This window comes from Oreochromis niloticus, linkage group LG5 (genome assembly GCF_001858045.2).
Source record: "Oreochromis niloticus isolate F11D_XX linkage group LG5, O_niloticus_UMD_NMBU, whole genome shotgun sequence".
NCBI classification, from domain to species: domain Eukaryota; kingdom Metazoa; phylum Chordata; class Actinopteri; order Cichliformes; family Cichlidae; genus Oreochromis; species Oreochromis niloticus.
Genome location: NC_031970.2, coordinates 8,797,672 through 8,815,757, shown reverse-complemented (window position 1 = coordinate 8,815,757; position 18,086 = coordinate 8,797,672). Strand labels below are relative to the sequence as shown.

The 18,086-nt window shown below is 38.7% G+C and overlaps 1 protein-coding gene across 1 annotated transcript; it reads left to right on the top strand.

Moving 5' to 3' along the window:
* Positions 1–743: 743 nt before the first annotated feature.
* On the top strand, positions 744–17,259 carry ppm1j (protein phosphatase, Mg2+/Mn2+ dependent, 1J). Its single transcript, XM_003453680.5, has 10 exons — positions 744–1,264; positions 7,209–7,323; positions 8,863–9,192; positions 10,475–10,587; positions 10,714–10,798; positions 12,063–12,181; positions 12,576–12,639; positions 12,936–13,043; positions 13,930–14,081; positions 15,860–17,259. Exons 1-10 carry the CDS (start codon positions 1,008–1,010, stop codon positions 16,005–16,007), a joined length of 1,491 nt encoding a protein of 496 aa, XP_003453728.2. The 5' UTR covers positions 744–1,007; the 3' UTR covers positions 16,008–17,259.
* Positions 17,260–18,086: the final 827 nt, after the last annotated feature.

Below are 18,086 nucleotides of genomic sequence, written 5' to 3'. Positions count from 1 at the left end.
AAATACTTAAATGCTCAACTTAATATATACTTAACATCTTCTCAACTTTTTTGTTTGAGGCTACAGCCAAATACATAGAATTACCTAAAAGGTTTTGAGTGTCTGTAAATGGACTTATTTACAGACACTGTTATGAGAGGTGGGGGGGCAAACCTAATCTTCTTATTGTCTGAGGTGTTGAAAGTGCTAGAATCGCCCTGGGTGAAGGTTCAGTTATGCCTGTATATAATGTAACTGCACCTGAGCCTTAAGCTTTTACACCTGCACACCTGATGATTTATTAGAAAGTGAAAAACTCATTGCCCTTTATTAGGAAGCTAAATCAGCAAAGCCATTTTTCATAATCTGGCAACTCAAATGTTGTTTTAATAAATAGATTAAGACTATAAAGTCGGTTATTACAAATCACAGTAACCTTTAATGCTATAATTTATGAAAGCTTGCCTTTTAAAAAAGCTGATATCCAGATTTTTCATTTAATCAGAAAAGGCTTGAACGTGTACTGATTACATTTAGTCCTTTGCAATAGTGCAGGGCTCTAGATGACCATGTGAGACGTCATATATATCATATTACTATACTATAATATAGTATATTACTATATATCATATTACTATCTCCTCATTTGTCATATGTTACTTTCATGGGATTTCTGTTAAAGGGTTTTGGGGGGTTTTTGTTTTTTGAGGAGGGCGTATGTGTAAGACATTTTCACTGCTGACTGGCTGCACATCCCTGTGAAGCCCTGCCTTCTGAGATGAGATAGCCTCCTGCTGGATTACAGCCTGTGCGCAGCCAGTGAGGGCTTTATTCTGTTTGAATGAGGAAAACATCGCGTCTGCCTTTCTGAAAACTGTCACATGGGGCCAAGGAGGAAAAAAAATCGCTTCCTGAAATGATTCTCGTCCCTCGCTATGTATTGCTGTTGTTTTCTCCCGTCTCTAACAACATAATATCGCATCGCGTTTAATTTTGCGTCCGGATCTTTTACCCCACTGTCGGTGCCGATGATGATCAGCAAAGTTAAAAACGCCATGTCCAACCTGGTCGGAGGGATGATGCCGCACGGACATCACCACCATAACCACCACTCTGGTGGACAGACCTGCGGTACGGACAGCCTGCCGCCTCGTTTCCCCTACGGCCGGCCGGATTTCTTGGACCTCACCCCGGAGCTCCTGCAGTACTCCACCGAGCACGCATCGCGGCCGGTGCTCACGTTAAAGAGAGGCAGCAGGCTTCCCTGGCAAACGGGATACGCAGAGTGAGTGGATCAGTGATTTCAGTGACATATTAATTGATCTGAAAATCATAGAATTATATCAGTAAAAATTTTGCAAGGGGCCCGATGAGTGCCAGGCCTGATAAGTGATTTTTATTTATTTATTTTTATTGCTGCTGCAGTTTCGAGTGCACTGCAGCAGCCAAATGATGGCCAATGTGGCCTTTTGCTATTGAACGGTTTCCATTCACTGTTCCTCCCCTGAGCTGCTGATAAACAATGTAAATTTGGACCAGGGTGTCAGTGCTGTAATTAGATATAAGGCTTTCCTATCGCAAGAGACTGTCATGTTTGAATACAGGCTCCACCTCAGTTTTGATTTACTGGGGCCATACAGAAGTGAAAGCAGGAAATGTGTACCTACTCGTTACTAACAGAACCAGTGGGTTTTGCATTTGCAATGTTCCTGATTAACAGATAACTAGGTAGCAAAATGCCATGTGGGTTTACTTATCTTTGTGGCTAAATGAGCCCCGGCTCTTCACATTTGTCAGTTCGTCTGCACAACCCTGTCCTTGTCTTTACTATGATGCTTTCATATTCTTTACACACCTGCAGTCCTCTCACATATAGAAAATTTCCAGCCTCATTTCATTTATACCACTAAACAAAATGTGTTCTTCAGATGATTCTTGCTGAGGAAAAACACTTTCAGATGCTCCCCTCCTCCAGAAGTGGGTGGTTGTGAAGGACTGAATAAATACAGTCTAACACTATGTGGGCTATACCATCCATGCCTGTCCTCCTTGACCCAATGTGAAAACAAACAAAAAAAAATATAACTGACTCATGTGGAAAGTCTCAGATGTGAAATTTCAACACCAAATGTTTCAGAAGAATGAATAAGTGCGGTCAGACATGAGGACTTAACGCAAGTATTGATTATGTTCTGTGGAAAGTTGCATAATCTCTGTAATTCATCTGAATTCTTTAGCAGATTACTTTAACGTGAGTCACTTAAGTTGTAATCACAGCATTAGCGGTGCTGCTTACAACACAACGTAATCGGCTGATCTGATCACACATCAGCTGTCAGTGCTCATTTCATACAGAGGTTAAAACCCCAAACAATCTGAACCATCCGTGTCACATCAGCACACTGAGACCAGAGAAAACTCAACGTCAGTCCAAAGCAAGCAACTCTAAAATGGAAGCAATTAACAACAGAGCTACAAACCTTGTCCACACTCATCATGATACACTGATGCCAAATTACAGCTGCTGTCAGGTTCTAAATTTATGCAGTTGTATGGCTATTTTTATTTGGGATCACTTTCATTCATTAAGCAGTTGTTTATTCACCCACACGGCAATGATAAGAGCCTTTCGAATGATCGTTTGTTTAGGCCTCGGTCCATTTTGTCCAGTGATCTTTACTCCCCTTTCTCTGTACAGAGTAGGAACAATGGCGGCCTGAATAATACAGATGGACGCTGTGTTGCATCTTCTCCGTTTTGATAACACCTAATTAGTGTGTCTTGGGCATGCTGGTGATAATAAGGATTCATGGTCATTGTTAGGTTTTCCCATGGTTTGTTCCTGTTATAGCGTTGCACCCAGAAGATGAGGAATACTGCTTTCTCGCAAATTGGATGGACTCATGTGGTAAAACAGGTTAGGAATTCTGAACCTAAAATCTGTGCACAGTGTAGGATGCTTGAGGTAATGAGTCTAATTGCTGCTATGGTGTTGGTGTACAACATTGTGTCAGCATAAATAAGTGAGTGCACTTATGGTAAGACATTCAAAGTGCTTTTGTCAAATGGGTATTTAATACTGTTTAGTTTAATATGGAGGCGCTCTTCCAGGTCCTGTCACTGGTATCATGTAAGAGAGTTTGAGGAAGGAAGGACTCACATTTGAAAAAAAATTGTATGGGACATATTTATTCCATGTAGTATGATTAATAATTCATGAAAAGCAGATGTTAGAAGAGCACAGCAGTAAACAAGGATGAATGATTAAAGGTCTTTTATGCTCCTGAGTTGTATATAATACAAGATAGAATACATGAATGATGTTCAGTTTACTGTCAGTGTGTGTAAAGTGTGGGCCATTGTACATAAAACTGTTACAAGCTGAAATAAAAAGCTGTTTCTAACTTCTTCCTTTTTTCCATTTCATTTCATTAGAAATGGAGCATATTTGTGTTTTGGGCTGTTGTCAGATCTTTCATAGACACACAAAAAATCTACCTTAGTGGAGTAAATAAACCTCAGATGAATAGAGTTACACCCATGTTGTTGTGTATTTCTAAACCTATTGTTCAAGCGATCCTACTTTTTGGCTCACATTCTTTTAGTGACTCTATTTTGAGCACAGATCCTGAACTAATGGTGGAGCACAGTTCACAAGTTGCAGTATGTTTTAATGATAATATCTTTAGTAGTATACAGCTCACATTAAGTTTTTTTTCTACAGGGGAATTGTTTTTGTCAGTCATTGGCTGTCAGCTTTCATTTCTTCTTAGCACTGTGGGCCTTACAAACGTGATGGGAAGCTTCCTCTCCCTGAATAGGAATCAAAATATAACTAGTCTGATTTTTTTTAAAGTTCCTCATGAAGACGTTACTTTGACACTGCGGAAGATTTTATGTAACCAGGCCTGCAATGTTTGTCAGTCTGCCAACTTCCACTTGAGGTAGCTTCAATCAGCAGCAACCAGAGATTTATCTTTTTCACATTTAATTTGTAAAAGTGCTGTCAGACAACCCACTGTTGCCTGTGTCACAATCACATAGCACACCGAAAACAGACCAGACAAAACGGACGTACAGTTACCAGTTTTACTTGAACCTGAATTGACACCAGCTATGCAAAAAGAATCTTGAACGACAGAGAACCATGCAAACATCCTTTTAAAGGATCAAAGGCTTGTTTTAGAAGTGTTTCCATTCACTAGATTATATGCATCACTGATCTCCCGCTGACTGAACCGCAAAACTGTTTCTGTATCTCTAAAGCTGCCTGTCCTCAACAAGAGATTATGAAGTGAATCCACAGTACTTTGCATAGAGTTTAATGTTTTACTTGCAGAATTTGCAATTTGTTTCAAAGATGATGTTTACACAGAGACATTTTTGTCAAGTAACCCGAAATAGAGAATTCACTGGAACTCACAGCTTCCTCTTCTTGAACTTTCCTTGCATAATAGAATAAGACGGTTCAAACAGAGAAGCACTGTTTTACCAAACACGACAGCTATGGTTTTCAGTCACAGGTTGTGGAAGCATATGACCGAAAGACAAATACGTGAAAGAGTTAAGTCACATTACAGCAAGGCCGTGTTTTAGAATGGCAGCCTCCCACGCCAGCAACCAGCATGTTCAATAATAGCTTATGGGGCTCATGTGACTGCTTTCAAAACAGAATTATTGCTGATTCTTTATTGTGGGTGTAGGAGTTTGTCACATGGGAAAAGTAAACACTGACACGTTTCAGCCAAGCATGCTGCAGGCCTCCAAAATCTTATGGAACCAACACTTTAAGGTGCACTGTGGAATTTTCTCAAGTACAAAGCTTATGTTTACATTTAGCCTTTTTTTGTAAAAACATACACTATGCATCCATTACATTTTTTTCTTTCACACAGAGACCTTATTTTCAACCCTTGGAGATATCCAAAGAGAGAGAAAAGGATGACATGCACCAAAGGGTGTCAGTTAATTCGAGTAGCTGAGACTTGGCAGGAACCCACCAACGTGAGAATTCCATGGATTTTACACATAGTACCTGCAGAGAGCTTGACTCGGGCATGATTTGAACAAGCAACCTTCGGAGTGAGGCATGCTACCTGTTGTGCCACCAGCATAGCAGTTGGCTACTTCCCTGGACTTTCTTTGTCCAGTCCTTTGAAATATATGGAAATCTTTGTGTAAAGTTGAGTCATCAGTGCAATTTTCCCAACTGATGTATGTGATCTTTGAACATTGTCTTGGCTTTGGCAGAAAGTTTAGACTACAATCAAGTGATTTTAAATTCTTCTCTGTCATTAGTCCTAATGCAGGGGACGCAGTGCAGGACACTGGTGCCTGACCGCTGCTTTCAACTGATTAGAACGTGAAAGGGCTTTTTATAATCCAGATTTGGGCAGCCGTTGCGTTTTGAGCCTCATTTTTGTAACTCTCTGAAATCAAAGCTCCAGACTATACAGCATCCATCTTCTGAAAAGATTGTAATCAGCTGAATTATATGGAATGTGAAAGGTCGGAAGTCTTACTCTGATGTAATTTTTACTAATCTCTCTCCCCGTTTTGTTGTTTGACTGTTTAGTTTGTCCTCTTTCCTCGTCACTGTCAGCCTCTCTTTTTTTATTTACTGTCTTTGTTTACTTTACTTTTGCCTCTCATGATCCCAGCATTATCTGATAAATTGTTAATTCCTTCTATGCAGAAGTTTCTGAGGGAATTTTAATGACAATACTTGAATTACTGGAATTGTGCAGTGGTATTAATGACACATTATCTGGCTAATGTGGCATTTATCTATAATTAAAAGTGAAAACGTTACATAATGTGCCAGCATGAGGTCTAGATAGACTTCAGCCTTTCCCAGCTAGGTTCACGTTACAGTTTAAAGGACCTTGCCAGTGAAGCTGAGCATGTCGTTGCTACAAATCATTCACACTTGAGTATGAGTTTAGTTTGGCTGTAGTTTTTTTCTCTAGGTAGCCTTTAGCTACATTTTAAAGATCTATTATTTATGTTATAAAATATCTAGTCATTATTTTTGTAGTTTGAAATAGAAGTAGATAACATTTCAACGAATAATGTCACAGAGTTGTCCACTAGATTGGTTGTCCATTCATCGGAAGAGCAGAGATCAGTGGTTTTATCTGTGACTATTAAAGTCAGCTGACTAAAGTATTCTTGGGTAAGTTGCTTAGCACCAACACAGGCCATGAAGAATCGCCACTGCTTAAGTGTTATTAAAGTGCTGTAAGAAGTGTGTCAAAGAGTGAATGGGGCTTGTAGTGTGAAGCACTTTAAGCTTACACTACAAGACCAGAAAGACGCAATCTTAATCATTTACAACTGTCTTACCTCATCTGCCAACTTCCCGTTTTGTGGAACATTCAGCTCACGGTTTCATTTTAGGGCATTACTCTTTTGGTTGGTTCTCATTGCTGAAAATTCAAATGACAGAATTAACTATGTGCTAGAGGAGTAATTAATCGCTAAAGCGTTGAATATTTCCCTCAGGATTTCTAGGAAATAAAGATATGAAAAGAGTATTTGCAAGGCCAGAAACACAACTCCAAATGTACACATTAGTTGTGTCTGCTTTATTTAGGTGAGCCTTTGTTTACATAGTTCCTGTTTTGTAACAGTAAGATGATACTGTGTCAGTATCGTGTTTCACGTGTCTTCCACTGGCCCAAAAAATCAATCGACAGAGGATTAAGAATTATATAAAAAGTCTGTACTGTGTAACGGTACATTGCTATAATGTGCAATGTGTGTAAAGTGATGGATTATATTACAATGCATGCAAATTTTAAGAATCTGCCAGCTCATTTTCAGATTGAATGGGAAATTTGAATAAATGGTTCTCTGAAAACAAAACTGTATATCATGCAAAAAAAAAGATATTTGTATTGGTATTTTAAAAAATGATGTTAATGCTGTTGTGCATCGGTAGTTTCAGCTGACACTGCTGAAGCACACCCCGTGATAGATGATGCTTCTACGGTATGAATCAGTGCATTACTCTAAAGCCATTATCCTCCACAGGCATCAGCTCATCATAAAAACACTTAATCCCTTCTGCAAGTTCCCTCTGGGACATGACTGCATCCTGCCCCACTTTTCACCCCACTGTTGCACTCTCTCTATTGTGTTTTTTATGCGGTTAGAGGAATGAGCGCAAACACTATAAATCATCCGACTCCGAGCTCACCTTTCCTCCTTGTGTCTTTTTCAATCAGGGCGATCAATGCAGGGAAGAGCATGTTGAACGAGGACCAGGCCTCATGTGAGAAAGTGTTTGTGAAGAAGCCGAGTGGCAAACACCGCAACTCTACTTTGCTAGATCAAAACGGGGTGAGTGAAGGACAGATTTCTAGAATCAGGGAATGAGGAATGAAATGCATGAACAAATGGAAACAAATGAACAAATCTGACACCAGTATATATCAAGTCCTAAACATATCTGAGGGGAATGTCATTGAAAGATGTTTGCATGCCTTCTTATGTAGCCTGAAGCATAATGTTCCCTTACAGAACATAAACTGCTGCACCCCATCTGAGCATGCATTGTATTTACTTCATACCCAGCAGTGCTGTTTTCACAGCTTTTCACAGAGTGTAGTTCCCATCTAGACATTTTTTTTTCATTCTGCATACACATTTAAATGTGTATACATTTAAAGAAGCAAATTACTACAGCACAGAAATAGCCAACAGGATTTAGCAGTATTTAACATTAACACCTCAGACAAAACTTTCAACTCAGATTTCATGACTTTAATTTGAATTTAATCCGAATTAACAGAGGTTTTGATTGACTGACTCAATTTTCTGAAAGTCACTGTAGTCAGATGGTTTCAATTTAACAAAGGACCGCATGACTACACTTTCTGTGTGAAATGGTGCAAAGTCATGGGATAGTCTCACCCCCAGCTCTACTGAGCGTTTTAACAACTTGCAGCTTTTTTTCTAAAACTGTAACTGTTTTTGCTGACTCACGCTGCTGTTATCAGCGTTATTTTCAACCACATCACTGCGTAATCTGTTAAAAAAAGGCTCACTGCACATTACTTGCCCTGCACAAATCTACAAATTGATACTGCGACAGAGAAACAGAGCTCAAATAAGACTAAAACGAAAGAAGTTTACACGATTGACTTAAAAAGGTAAGTCAATGTAAGTCATCGTGTGTACAGCTTGTTCCCACTGACTCCAGGAGGTCAAAAAAGGGCATTTATTTCAGAATATTTTAAAGAAAAGTCTTATAGTCATTGTCTCTCCTTGGGCCTCACAACTCCTGTAAGACCTGCAGGCACACAAAGTACATTCATGTCCTCCATTTGGTGTAAATGAATTACATCATCCCTTGTTGCACCCTTCCCCCACTCGAGTCTAGCATCAGAGGGGTAGGCAGATGTCTTGGGCCTGTTTATATGTTGGTTAGTCAGGCAGGCCAACTGGGTCTATTAACATTCCTGCCAAAACAAAGGTGGCAGTGCTTTTGCATCGCTCACTGTGTTATAAACAGCAAAAGACCTGATTGGAAGACGTTTTACCTACATTCCTTTTCAAAAGCTATAAGACTATTTTACATTAATATTACTTCAGTTATATACAGTACTATTGCACTATTATTGTAAACTCTTTAGTGGTTCGACAAATAAAAACTGGATTCATGATGTGGCTGTTGTTTAGAAAGATTGATTTGGGAATGTAATAACAGATCTTGAAGAAATATTTTGTTTATAGTTTTCAAAAATCTGTGAACACTCAATAAGCTGTGCTTTCTGTTCAAAGTTGTAATCTCATAAGAGCTTTTTTTAACCAAGGAAGCAGATGAATTCTCCTCTTATTTAATACACTATGTCTGTCTGTGACTGTCTCCGCTTTTAGGATGGTACAGGAATTCCTCTCCATTTCTGGGGGATTTTTGATGGACATGCAGGTTCTGGCGCGGCCATCATGGCCTCCAAGCTTCTTCACCACCTAATCAGAGACCGCTTGGGGGAGATCTGCCACCTCCTGGAGAACCCCAGCAGTGCTCCTCCTATCTGCCTGGCCAAGAATGGCAGCCCATATCAGGCAGAGGCAAAGAAAGGGGGTGCACAAGAACCAGAGGACCCAGATGCAGTCAGCGACGCTTCAGTGCGCTTTTACATGGAGAAAGTTGTCAGTTTGGAAAGCCTGGTGATGGGAGTCATAGAGACTGCCTTCAAACAGATGGTGAGTAGACAATAGGGAAAACAAGCAAACCACACTTGGCATATTTAAGCTGTGGTAAGCATTTTTGCCCATCTGTGTCTTTGAACACCAACATAACCGAAGATTTTAACTTTAATAACCAGAAGTGGCATACAGATCATGCACAGAGAGCAAATCACTTTGTTCTGATGTTTTGTTTTGGGTTTTTTGGCCATGCTAACATTACTCTAGGTATGACAGTATATGTGTGTTGTGTCCACTCTGAATTAAGTCAGATGTCCTCATCAGCGCTTTGTTCATCTTGTCCAAATATGAAGCTTTATAACTAGAACATCTTTTAGCTTTAGCTAATAGCTTTTCCACAGCACCACTTTGATGTTTATGAATATATATGGGATGGAATTTTGAAATGAGAGAAACAGGGGTAAGACAGGAGTGTTGGTAGGTATATCAAAGCCCAGCTCTCCTCATAAAACTTCTGCAATCTTTAAGACCCTCAACCTTTATTGTGAATACTCATCAATACATAAATCCACAAGTTTTAGGTGTTTGCATTTTGGTACCCAGGTTGCCAGATTGGAGTCAGTGTACACAGTCCATACACCATGTATAATTTCCACCCCCCTCTCACAACAACCTGGCTCTCTGCAGGCAGCCAGGCAAATTAATGATGAATGAATAAGATAGATAGCATAGACTTTTGTTGTTGTTGTGGATTGCTTTGACAGTTGCCAGAACAGTCGTGGCTAAACCACTTCACAACAACTGCAGTCATCTTTCGTTATCTCATCAGCCACAAATAGGAAGCTTTAAAACACACACACACATTTTAAGGTTCTGGGTCACTGGAAATATCAAATTTTTAAAACAAATAGACAGCTCAAACATGGTTCAAATAATAATGAATAATTAATTGAATCATAAATCATTAATAATTTAAAAGAAATCTATATGTAGGTGTTAAGAGCAGCCTCTTAACACCTACACTTTTGGTTTATGACCACACATCTGCAATACATTCCCTTTCTGTTTCAGTTTGTAAGTCTGAAATGGTATTCTTCTCTGATGCAACATCACTGTCTGATTAAGATCATACTTATATAAAGTAACAATTGGCCTAGGTAATGTATTCTTTAAAGCATCCTTGTTTCTTTTCATTAGCGCTGCAGTTTTGTTTTGAAAATGAATATGCATGAAGAAAATAATGAGCTATTCAGGATGATGAGGGTGAAAGCAAGCTTTTAAGCAGCAGAGATTTTGCAGCCTTTTGTCTTGACTTTTATTTTTTTCATTTTTATTACAGGATGACCTAATTGAAAAGGAAAAATCCTCGTATGCCATTTCTGGTGGCTGTTGTGCCTTAGCTGCCATACATTTAATGGGGAAACTCTATGTAGCCAATGCTGGAGATAGCAGGTGAGGGAAATATGATTTGTTTTCATAGCTTTAAGATCCCTCTTGTGTTCACTACAGGACACTACAGTGTCAAGTAACCTCTCTTGTTTTGGCTTTTCACTCCTGTCCTTCTCCCTCTCTCTGCAGGGCCATAATAATACGGAATAATGAAGTTATTCCCATGACAAATGAATTTACACCTGAGTCTGAGAGACAGCGGCTACAGTATCTGGTAATCTATGTTGTTGTTTTTTAATGTGGCTAATAAACAGTTGTGGGCAGATGTTTGCATAGATTCGTCATGGGCATAAATGCTGTGGTAATGTTGGGCTGTTATTGAACCCTTTGAACTGATTTTCTTCAATCCACACATGGTCAAAAGTATACATACAGGTCAAATATACAGATACACTCCAAGTTAAATGGCTCTTAGCAAGTTGCACCTCAGTCAGATTTTTTTGGTAGTCACCAGCTGGCTGGATATTAAACTGCTCTTTCAGGCATAATTGACAGAGTTCATTTAAATTGGTTGGTTAGCTGGCACAAAACCAGGTTTAAAGCATAGTCCATAGATTTTCAATAGGGATGACGTTCGGATTTTGGAAAGGCCATTCCAAAAGGTTAATGTTAGCCTGTTAATGTTGATGTTTCGATGTGATTATTGTCCTTTTGGAACATCCAACTATGTCAAAGTTTCAAGTGTCTAACTGTTGATTTGGAAATAGCCCTCCTTTTTTCCATCCAATTTGTACAGCATACCAGTACCACTGACAGCAAAGAAGCCCCAGAGCATGATGCTACCACCATGGTTGACATCTGATACAGTGTTTTTAGGTTTCAAAGCCTCACCTTTATTCCTCCAAGCGTACCTCTTGTCATTGTGGCCCAAAAAAAACAGTCTTTGTCTCCTGTGGCCATAAAACCTTTCTCCAGAAAGCATTCAGCTTGTCCATGTGAGCAATTGCAAATTTCAGTATACTTTTGACCCCGTGTGGATTAGAGAAAATCCTCAACAAAAATCCAACCAATAAAAATCTTTTTTTTTTAAGTCAGTAAAGATGTATGCTGTACAATCACTCTACCTGTGAAAAAGAACAGTTAAACCCCAGATTTATAATAACATTCATGCCCATGATGAGTGCATGCAAACTTCTGACCAGGACTGCATTTTATCACTTTCAACCAGCAGACACATCCTGCATCTTGTGCAGCTCCTAGATAAATGACCCTTTCCTGACAGTAAGGTACATTATCACTGAAATAAACTGGCATTAACCGGTTGTCTGTTTTAGTATCTATTTGTAATTCTGAGTCACAGAGTGGGTGGATGATGTTGCTTTTATCCTTTTCATTTTAGCATACTGCACTCAAGGCCTTCTGTCACATAGTGTCCTATAGCCTTTCAAATTTTAGAAGAAAGACAAGAATCGTGACTGAGGTTGAGCTTTTTATTCTCTAGTTCAATTCAACCTTTCTAACTCTGTGTACCCCTCCAGGGCTTCCTGAGGCCAGAGCTCCTGGGAAATGAGTTCACTCACATTGAGTTCCCTCGTAGGATCCAACACAGTGAGCTGGGTAAAAAGATGCTCTACAGAGACCACACCATGACTGGCTGGTAAACCTTTTTAATCACATTTTGGACAGTTAATCACTTTTTCATCTCTTTAATCTGCTTGAGGCACCCTGTAAGTGTTAAGAACAGTTTGACTGATTTTACTCTGGAGTATTAGGAAGAATATAAAAAAAATCCTGAACTTTATTCATGTTAGTTGTTTAGTCTATGACAATTAACAAAATAGGAATAAAAGTAAGTGCTGTTTTTTTTAATAAATAATTCAAAACCCAAAATATCTAGTTTTAAACAATGTAATACTAGCATACTCACATTTTCAACACTGAAATTATTGAGTTTGATATTTTGCTTTTAATAAGAGAGCTTATTTTATGTTGAGCAAACAATCACTTGATCAGGTAATTGTGTCAGCTTTAATTGTGTCTGTTTCCTGTAGGGCTTATAAGACAATTGTTGAAGATGATTTGAAATTTCCCCTGATATATGGAGAAGGGAAAAAGGTAAGAAGAGAGAAAAAGTCTGTGAATTTTATTTAATGTCTTAAATTTAATCACAACACCTAATTGCATTTTAAAGCATTCCCATAATCTTAATGTTATTAGCTAAATGTGGTCTCTGCCTGGCTAAAAAATGAGAAGACATGCTCAGTATTTTCATTATTGTCTGAAAGAACATTGTCTTCACTTAATAATCCCCCGTAAATGGATTGTCTGAGAACTGAAGCGCATCCCGGAGCAATAACCTATATTGTTGTGTGTCTTCGTGCTTGTTCTTGCTAATGTGTATGTGTGTACAGGCTCGTGTCATGGCAACAATCGGAGTGACCCGTGGGCTCGGTGATCATGACCTGAAAGTTTACAACTCCAACATTTACATTAAGCCCTTCCTCTCATGTGTCCCTGAGGTGAGTGGGAGGAGTCAGCCTGAGCCTGTTACTGCTTTGGTCATTTTGGAGCGTTAAGATACATTCAAATAGTTGTTGGGCATTGGGCTTTGCTTACTAGTCTGTCAGTGAAGGAGGAGGATTTGAGCTTTTTGTAGTAGGACTAATTTATGTCTGAGCAATATTCTAAAACTGAATTTGTAGGCAGGTACGGGTAAATAAATGTGTCAAATATTCCAATCAAGCATTTTTTTCCATGATGATTAATGATACTGTAAAAGGACAGAAAAACCAGATATTAACATGTTATTACTCCTAAAGTATTTTGTGTGCTGATTTGTTGTTATTGTGTTTGGATTTATCCTAACGGTAGTATCAAATGCTCCATCTGTTACCCATGAAAGTGCCCTTATTGTTTAAACTCAGGTTTTTTGCTACTTCTTGAAAAAGCTTTCCCCAAATTCTTATTTAGACTTGCTTCGTAATGGTACAGTCATTCGAGTCAATAAACATACCGATGCATTAGAGAGAAGACGGCTTAACCAATCTCTGCAACCACTTCCTTACTTCCGTTTTAGGTCCGCCACTCAAAGTTACATTGACAGCCTCTAGCTTAGACATACTAGAATCTTATTCTAATATGTCTAAGCTTATCTAAAAAGGCCACCCTTCCTGTAAGTCACTCTAACAGTGTGACTTAGCTTAACATCAGAAATGTGACAGAAAATGAGCAGCTTTACTACAGCACATGGAGGTTATGACCCTTGCATGCCAGCATACAGTGCATTCACTAATCTTTCTTGCAGTTGACATGCAAAGGAATGGTTGCCTTTCTTCTTTTTGCAATTTAGAAGAAGCATGATAAATAGGCATATAAATCCGTTAATTTGGTTTATCTCAATGACAGGTAAAGGTTTATAACATGGATGAACATAAACACGGCCCAGATGATGTCTTGGTCATGGGCACAGATGGACTTTGGGATGTAACTACGGACAAGGAAGTGGCAGATGCTATTACAGCCTACTTATCCTGCTGTGACCCCTCTGATCCCATGAGGTATGCAGTCTCCCAAATAATCCTTTTTATTAGGCTTTTATTCTGGGTGTGTCATGTGTCATGTGATCATGTTCAGATGGTGTGCTGTACAGAGTTTATCCACTAGGTGGCGGCAAACAAATGCAAAACACTTGAAGAACATTTAATCTATTATGTAACCTGAATATAAGACTATGGTAAATTCTTTATGGTAATTCTAATGTAGTTATGTGTTCAATCTATAAGCATATATCAGATAGTTTTAAATGTGTATCAATAAGTTTTTAACAATTCTGATTTAGCCCATTACTTCCATTCTTCTCCTGAGATGTTAAACTAGTGGCCAGATACATTGTTAAAAATGTTAACAGACATTACAGTATACAGATGGATAACAAATTCAACAAATATGAAAAAGTGTCTTAGCAAAGTGTTGAGTTTGAGTATCTTGATCGCACCTTTTTATCCAGAAGATATTTCCTTATTTGGCACCTTGAAGATGGTGGTAGTAAAATCCCAGCCCAAAATCTTTCACTGATGTCTGGTGACTGTGAAAGACATAGAGTATGAATCATTCTGACAGGAGGCATAGTAAAAGCCAATAACATTCATATGTAACCAATATTAGTTGTCACACAACACAAAGATTTCAGATAGGCAAAAAAGCCTACCAAGAGGCAAAAACAAGGGGAAAAAGTACAGAAGCAAAAGCAAATATCATTAATTAGAAACAATATTTATAAATGCGAGGAAACAAAATAAGAAATGCAAAAATTCTAATGAAAAAAAATGCGTTTTATGACAAAATCTGAGAGTTGATAAAGGAGAGAGAGGTTTTTCAACTGAGGAGAGTGATTAACAGATTAGCAACAGGTGTTGCAGAAGTTAGAGAGAATAATAGGGAATGATTTGTATATATTACATCAGCATTGATTCACTGATTCACACCATGAGGATATACAGCTACGACTTCAAAATGTCATTCGGACTGGAGAAGTGTAGTCGGATGGTAACAGAAAGAGGGAAGGTAGTCAGAACTGAGGGGATTACACTACCGGAAGGCGACACTGCACTACAAGTACATCTGGAAGATGGCAACAACTGATCGGGTTCTCAGTGAAAACCTCAGGCAGCAGAAACCCAAAAAAGAAGAGGAGCCAGAGGAGGGGCTATCATGGAAGGACAGGCCCCGGCACTGGGCAGATAGAGGAAGTGGCCGATATCCCAGGAACAACATCCGAGATCTCTGTCCAGAAGAGAGCAGTCCTAGGAACAGCAAAGATATTGCGCAGGACCCTCAAGCTCCCAGGCCTCTGGTAGGAAGATAGACTGCCCACAGGGGCGAGAGGGGATACATAATAAAGGAATGGAATGGAACTAACTGAATATATTAAAAATAATAATTTCTAAATAAAACATTAAATAAATAAATAAAATAAATAAATAAATAAAACAAGCCTACCAAATTGTCACCCCTTTGGTAGGCTTACAGGTATATTTCATTGTATTGTCAGTGTATTAATACAAAGTCATGTGTATTTGGGGCAGTTTGTTAAGATTGAGAACCGTTAAGCTGATATCTAGTCCACCACAGAGATATTTTTCCACTGAACTTTGGTCATGTTTTCATTAAAACTACTTATTATTTAACATTCCTGAACCAGTACTTATACTGCACTTCAATAGAAGATTCATTCAGCACTAAATTAAGAATGCCTCTTTCACTGTCTTTTCCCTGCTGTCCATATTGAATGTGCTCTAACTGTGATTTATGCCTCTGCTCGGTGTGTGTTGTGCAGATATACACTGGCAGCGCAGGACCTGCTTATGAGGTCAAGGGGGGTGCTGAAGGAGCGTGGCTGGCGGCTACCCAATGATAGACTGGGCTCTGGTGATGACATCACTGTGTTTGTCATCCCACTGGCAGGGCATGAGCCAGAGACATGACGTGGTTGTAGCCACCACTATGACAGAGCTCTCTTTAGGGTCCTCCCTCCTTCAGCTCCCGAAACCCTGGACCAGTGGGGCAGTGGGAGAAGAAAAAATCTTTGTCATAGGGAAGACTCGGGTCTGACCAGCACCTTCATCAACTTACCATATGAGACCCAGTCCCTTCACTTCATTTTAAACCAGGAACTATCTCCCATCTGCTTTGGTTGGTCCTCAGTCATGCAACTAAACATGTTCAGTGACATTAAAGTATTTTCTCCCAAACCTGCTGTTTGTGACAGTTGCCAGTGAGAATTAAACCCTTGTTGTACTTTTCTTTCTTGTTTATGTTTGAGACTAAGCGGTTACTCAAACCTTAAATGGATTGTTCATTTTAATGTTGTGCCCTAATAGTGAATACCTTTTTAAAAATTAAAATTTAAAAAAATGAATCAATCACGCAATGTAAAGGGGACTGCAATAGAGAATGTGAGGAAACCAAAGAGATGCTCCCGAAGCACAAGGATGGCAAATCAGATACAGAATAAACAGCAAAAACAATCATCAGGTTCTTGTTGTTGCATTAAAGAAGGAAAAAGAGAATTAGTTAACATGCAGAATCAACTGAATCTTGGTTGAAGTATTTCTTTCTCAGTAACAAATGAATGACAACACCTGAGGCACTTGAAGACTGTTGCACATGCTCTGTGTCAGCCTGTTGATTTCATATCTTTTAAATGAATGTGCTCCTATATGACTTCCTTCTTTTTGTCATTGCAGTGAAAAAATATGAAGCTTTTTTGTTGAAAAAAGAAGAATCATTTGTATAATTTAACTATAATCAAACATTTTTCTTTGTTTAATATTTAAATGAGAAAGTAAATTGTTCTCCATAATCGTCTCGGTATAGTAAGATGTGATAAACTTCACATATATGCCTTATTGAAACATGAAAGGGACTCGAGAGTTTTTTTCTTCAAATGCACTAAATTTGACCCTTGTAGAAGAGGCAAAAAAATATATATATTGTATGCCCTTAAATGTACTACATACCTCTTTTATACCATTTTGGTTATGTCATGTTGTTCTTTAGATTATGCATATATTTTTAAAGATAACTTTGGTTGTAAGCAGTATCAGATGTTTTATTTTTATGTTTCTATCCATAACTCTTTGTTCAGATAGTGTGTCCCAGACTATGAGCTACCTAAATGTGTAGTGGAGGGATAATGTGTTCCAGTTAAGAAATAAATCAGATTTTTCCCATTTATTTTGAGTGTGCTTGTGTCACTAACTCCCAGTCTCCTTATTTATCAAAAGGAAATGAACCTTTTTCGCAGCAAACTGATGAGTCACAATAGTTCAGGGAGCAGTTACTGTTCTAGTTAGATGAGACTTAGGTTCCTCAATAAATCTGTTATTCCTTTTAATACAAGCTGAACTTTTGAATGCAACAAACTTTTAAAAAATATGCTTGAACTGTTTCAAAAGAAGCAAAGAATTTATATATTAATGTATAACCTCAATGTCAAAAAAATTGGGGATGCCGTGTAAATCTCTTAAACCCTCATTTGATTCACAGTAGAACACAGGGAACATATAAAATGTTTCAAGTGAGAAAATGTACGAGTTCAGGAAAACAAAAAAAAAGTTCACTTTGAATGTAGAGGCAGCAACATGTCTATAAAAGGTTGGGACGGGGTTGTTTACCACCATGAAGCGTTTCCTCTTTTTTTAGCAATCACCTATAAACATCTGGGAACTGGAGAGACCAGCTGCTGGAGTTTTGAGAGAGGGAAATTGCCCTATTCTTGACTGACACAGAACTCTAGCTGCTTAGCAGTCCTGTTGGGCAGCTTTGTTAGATTTCTTGTTTTGCCAAATGTCTTCAGTTGGTCAAAAGATGTTGAACTAGCTCCAGTATACAGTTCAGCACTGTATTACTGAAATATGCAAGGACTTCAGGCTTATGTTGCTCTGAAACCAGTATATTGATTGTTCCAGATGTGCATCCACATACCATCAGAGATGCAGGCTTATGAACTGAGTGCTGATAACAACCTGGAAAGTCCTTCCTCGTTAGTGCGGAGTTCACAG

What these genes read in the sequence shown, in the direction of transcription:
- ppm1j (XM_003453680.5), top strand. Translation starts at nt 1,008, where the DNA reads ATGATGATCAGCAAAGTTAAAAACGCCATGTCCAACCTGGTCGGAGGG. An exon ending in GACAGCGGCTACAGTATCTG is followed by an intron (nt 10,799 to 12,062) that starts GTAATCTATGTT and finishes GTACCCCTCCAG; the next exon opens with GGCTTCCTGAGGCCAGAGCT. An exon ending in GACCACACCATGACTGGCTG is followed by an intron (nt 12,182 to 12,575) that starts GTAAACCTTTTT and finishes TGTTTCCTGTAG; the next exon opens with GGCTTATAAGACAATTGTTG.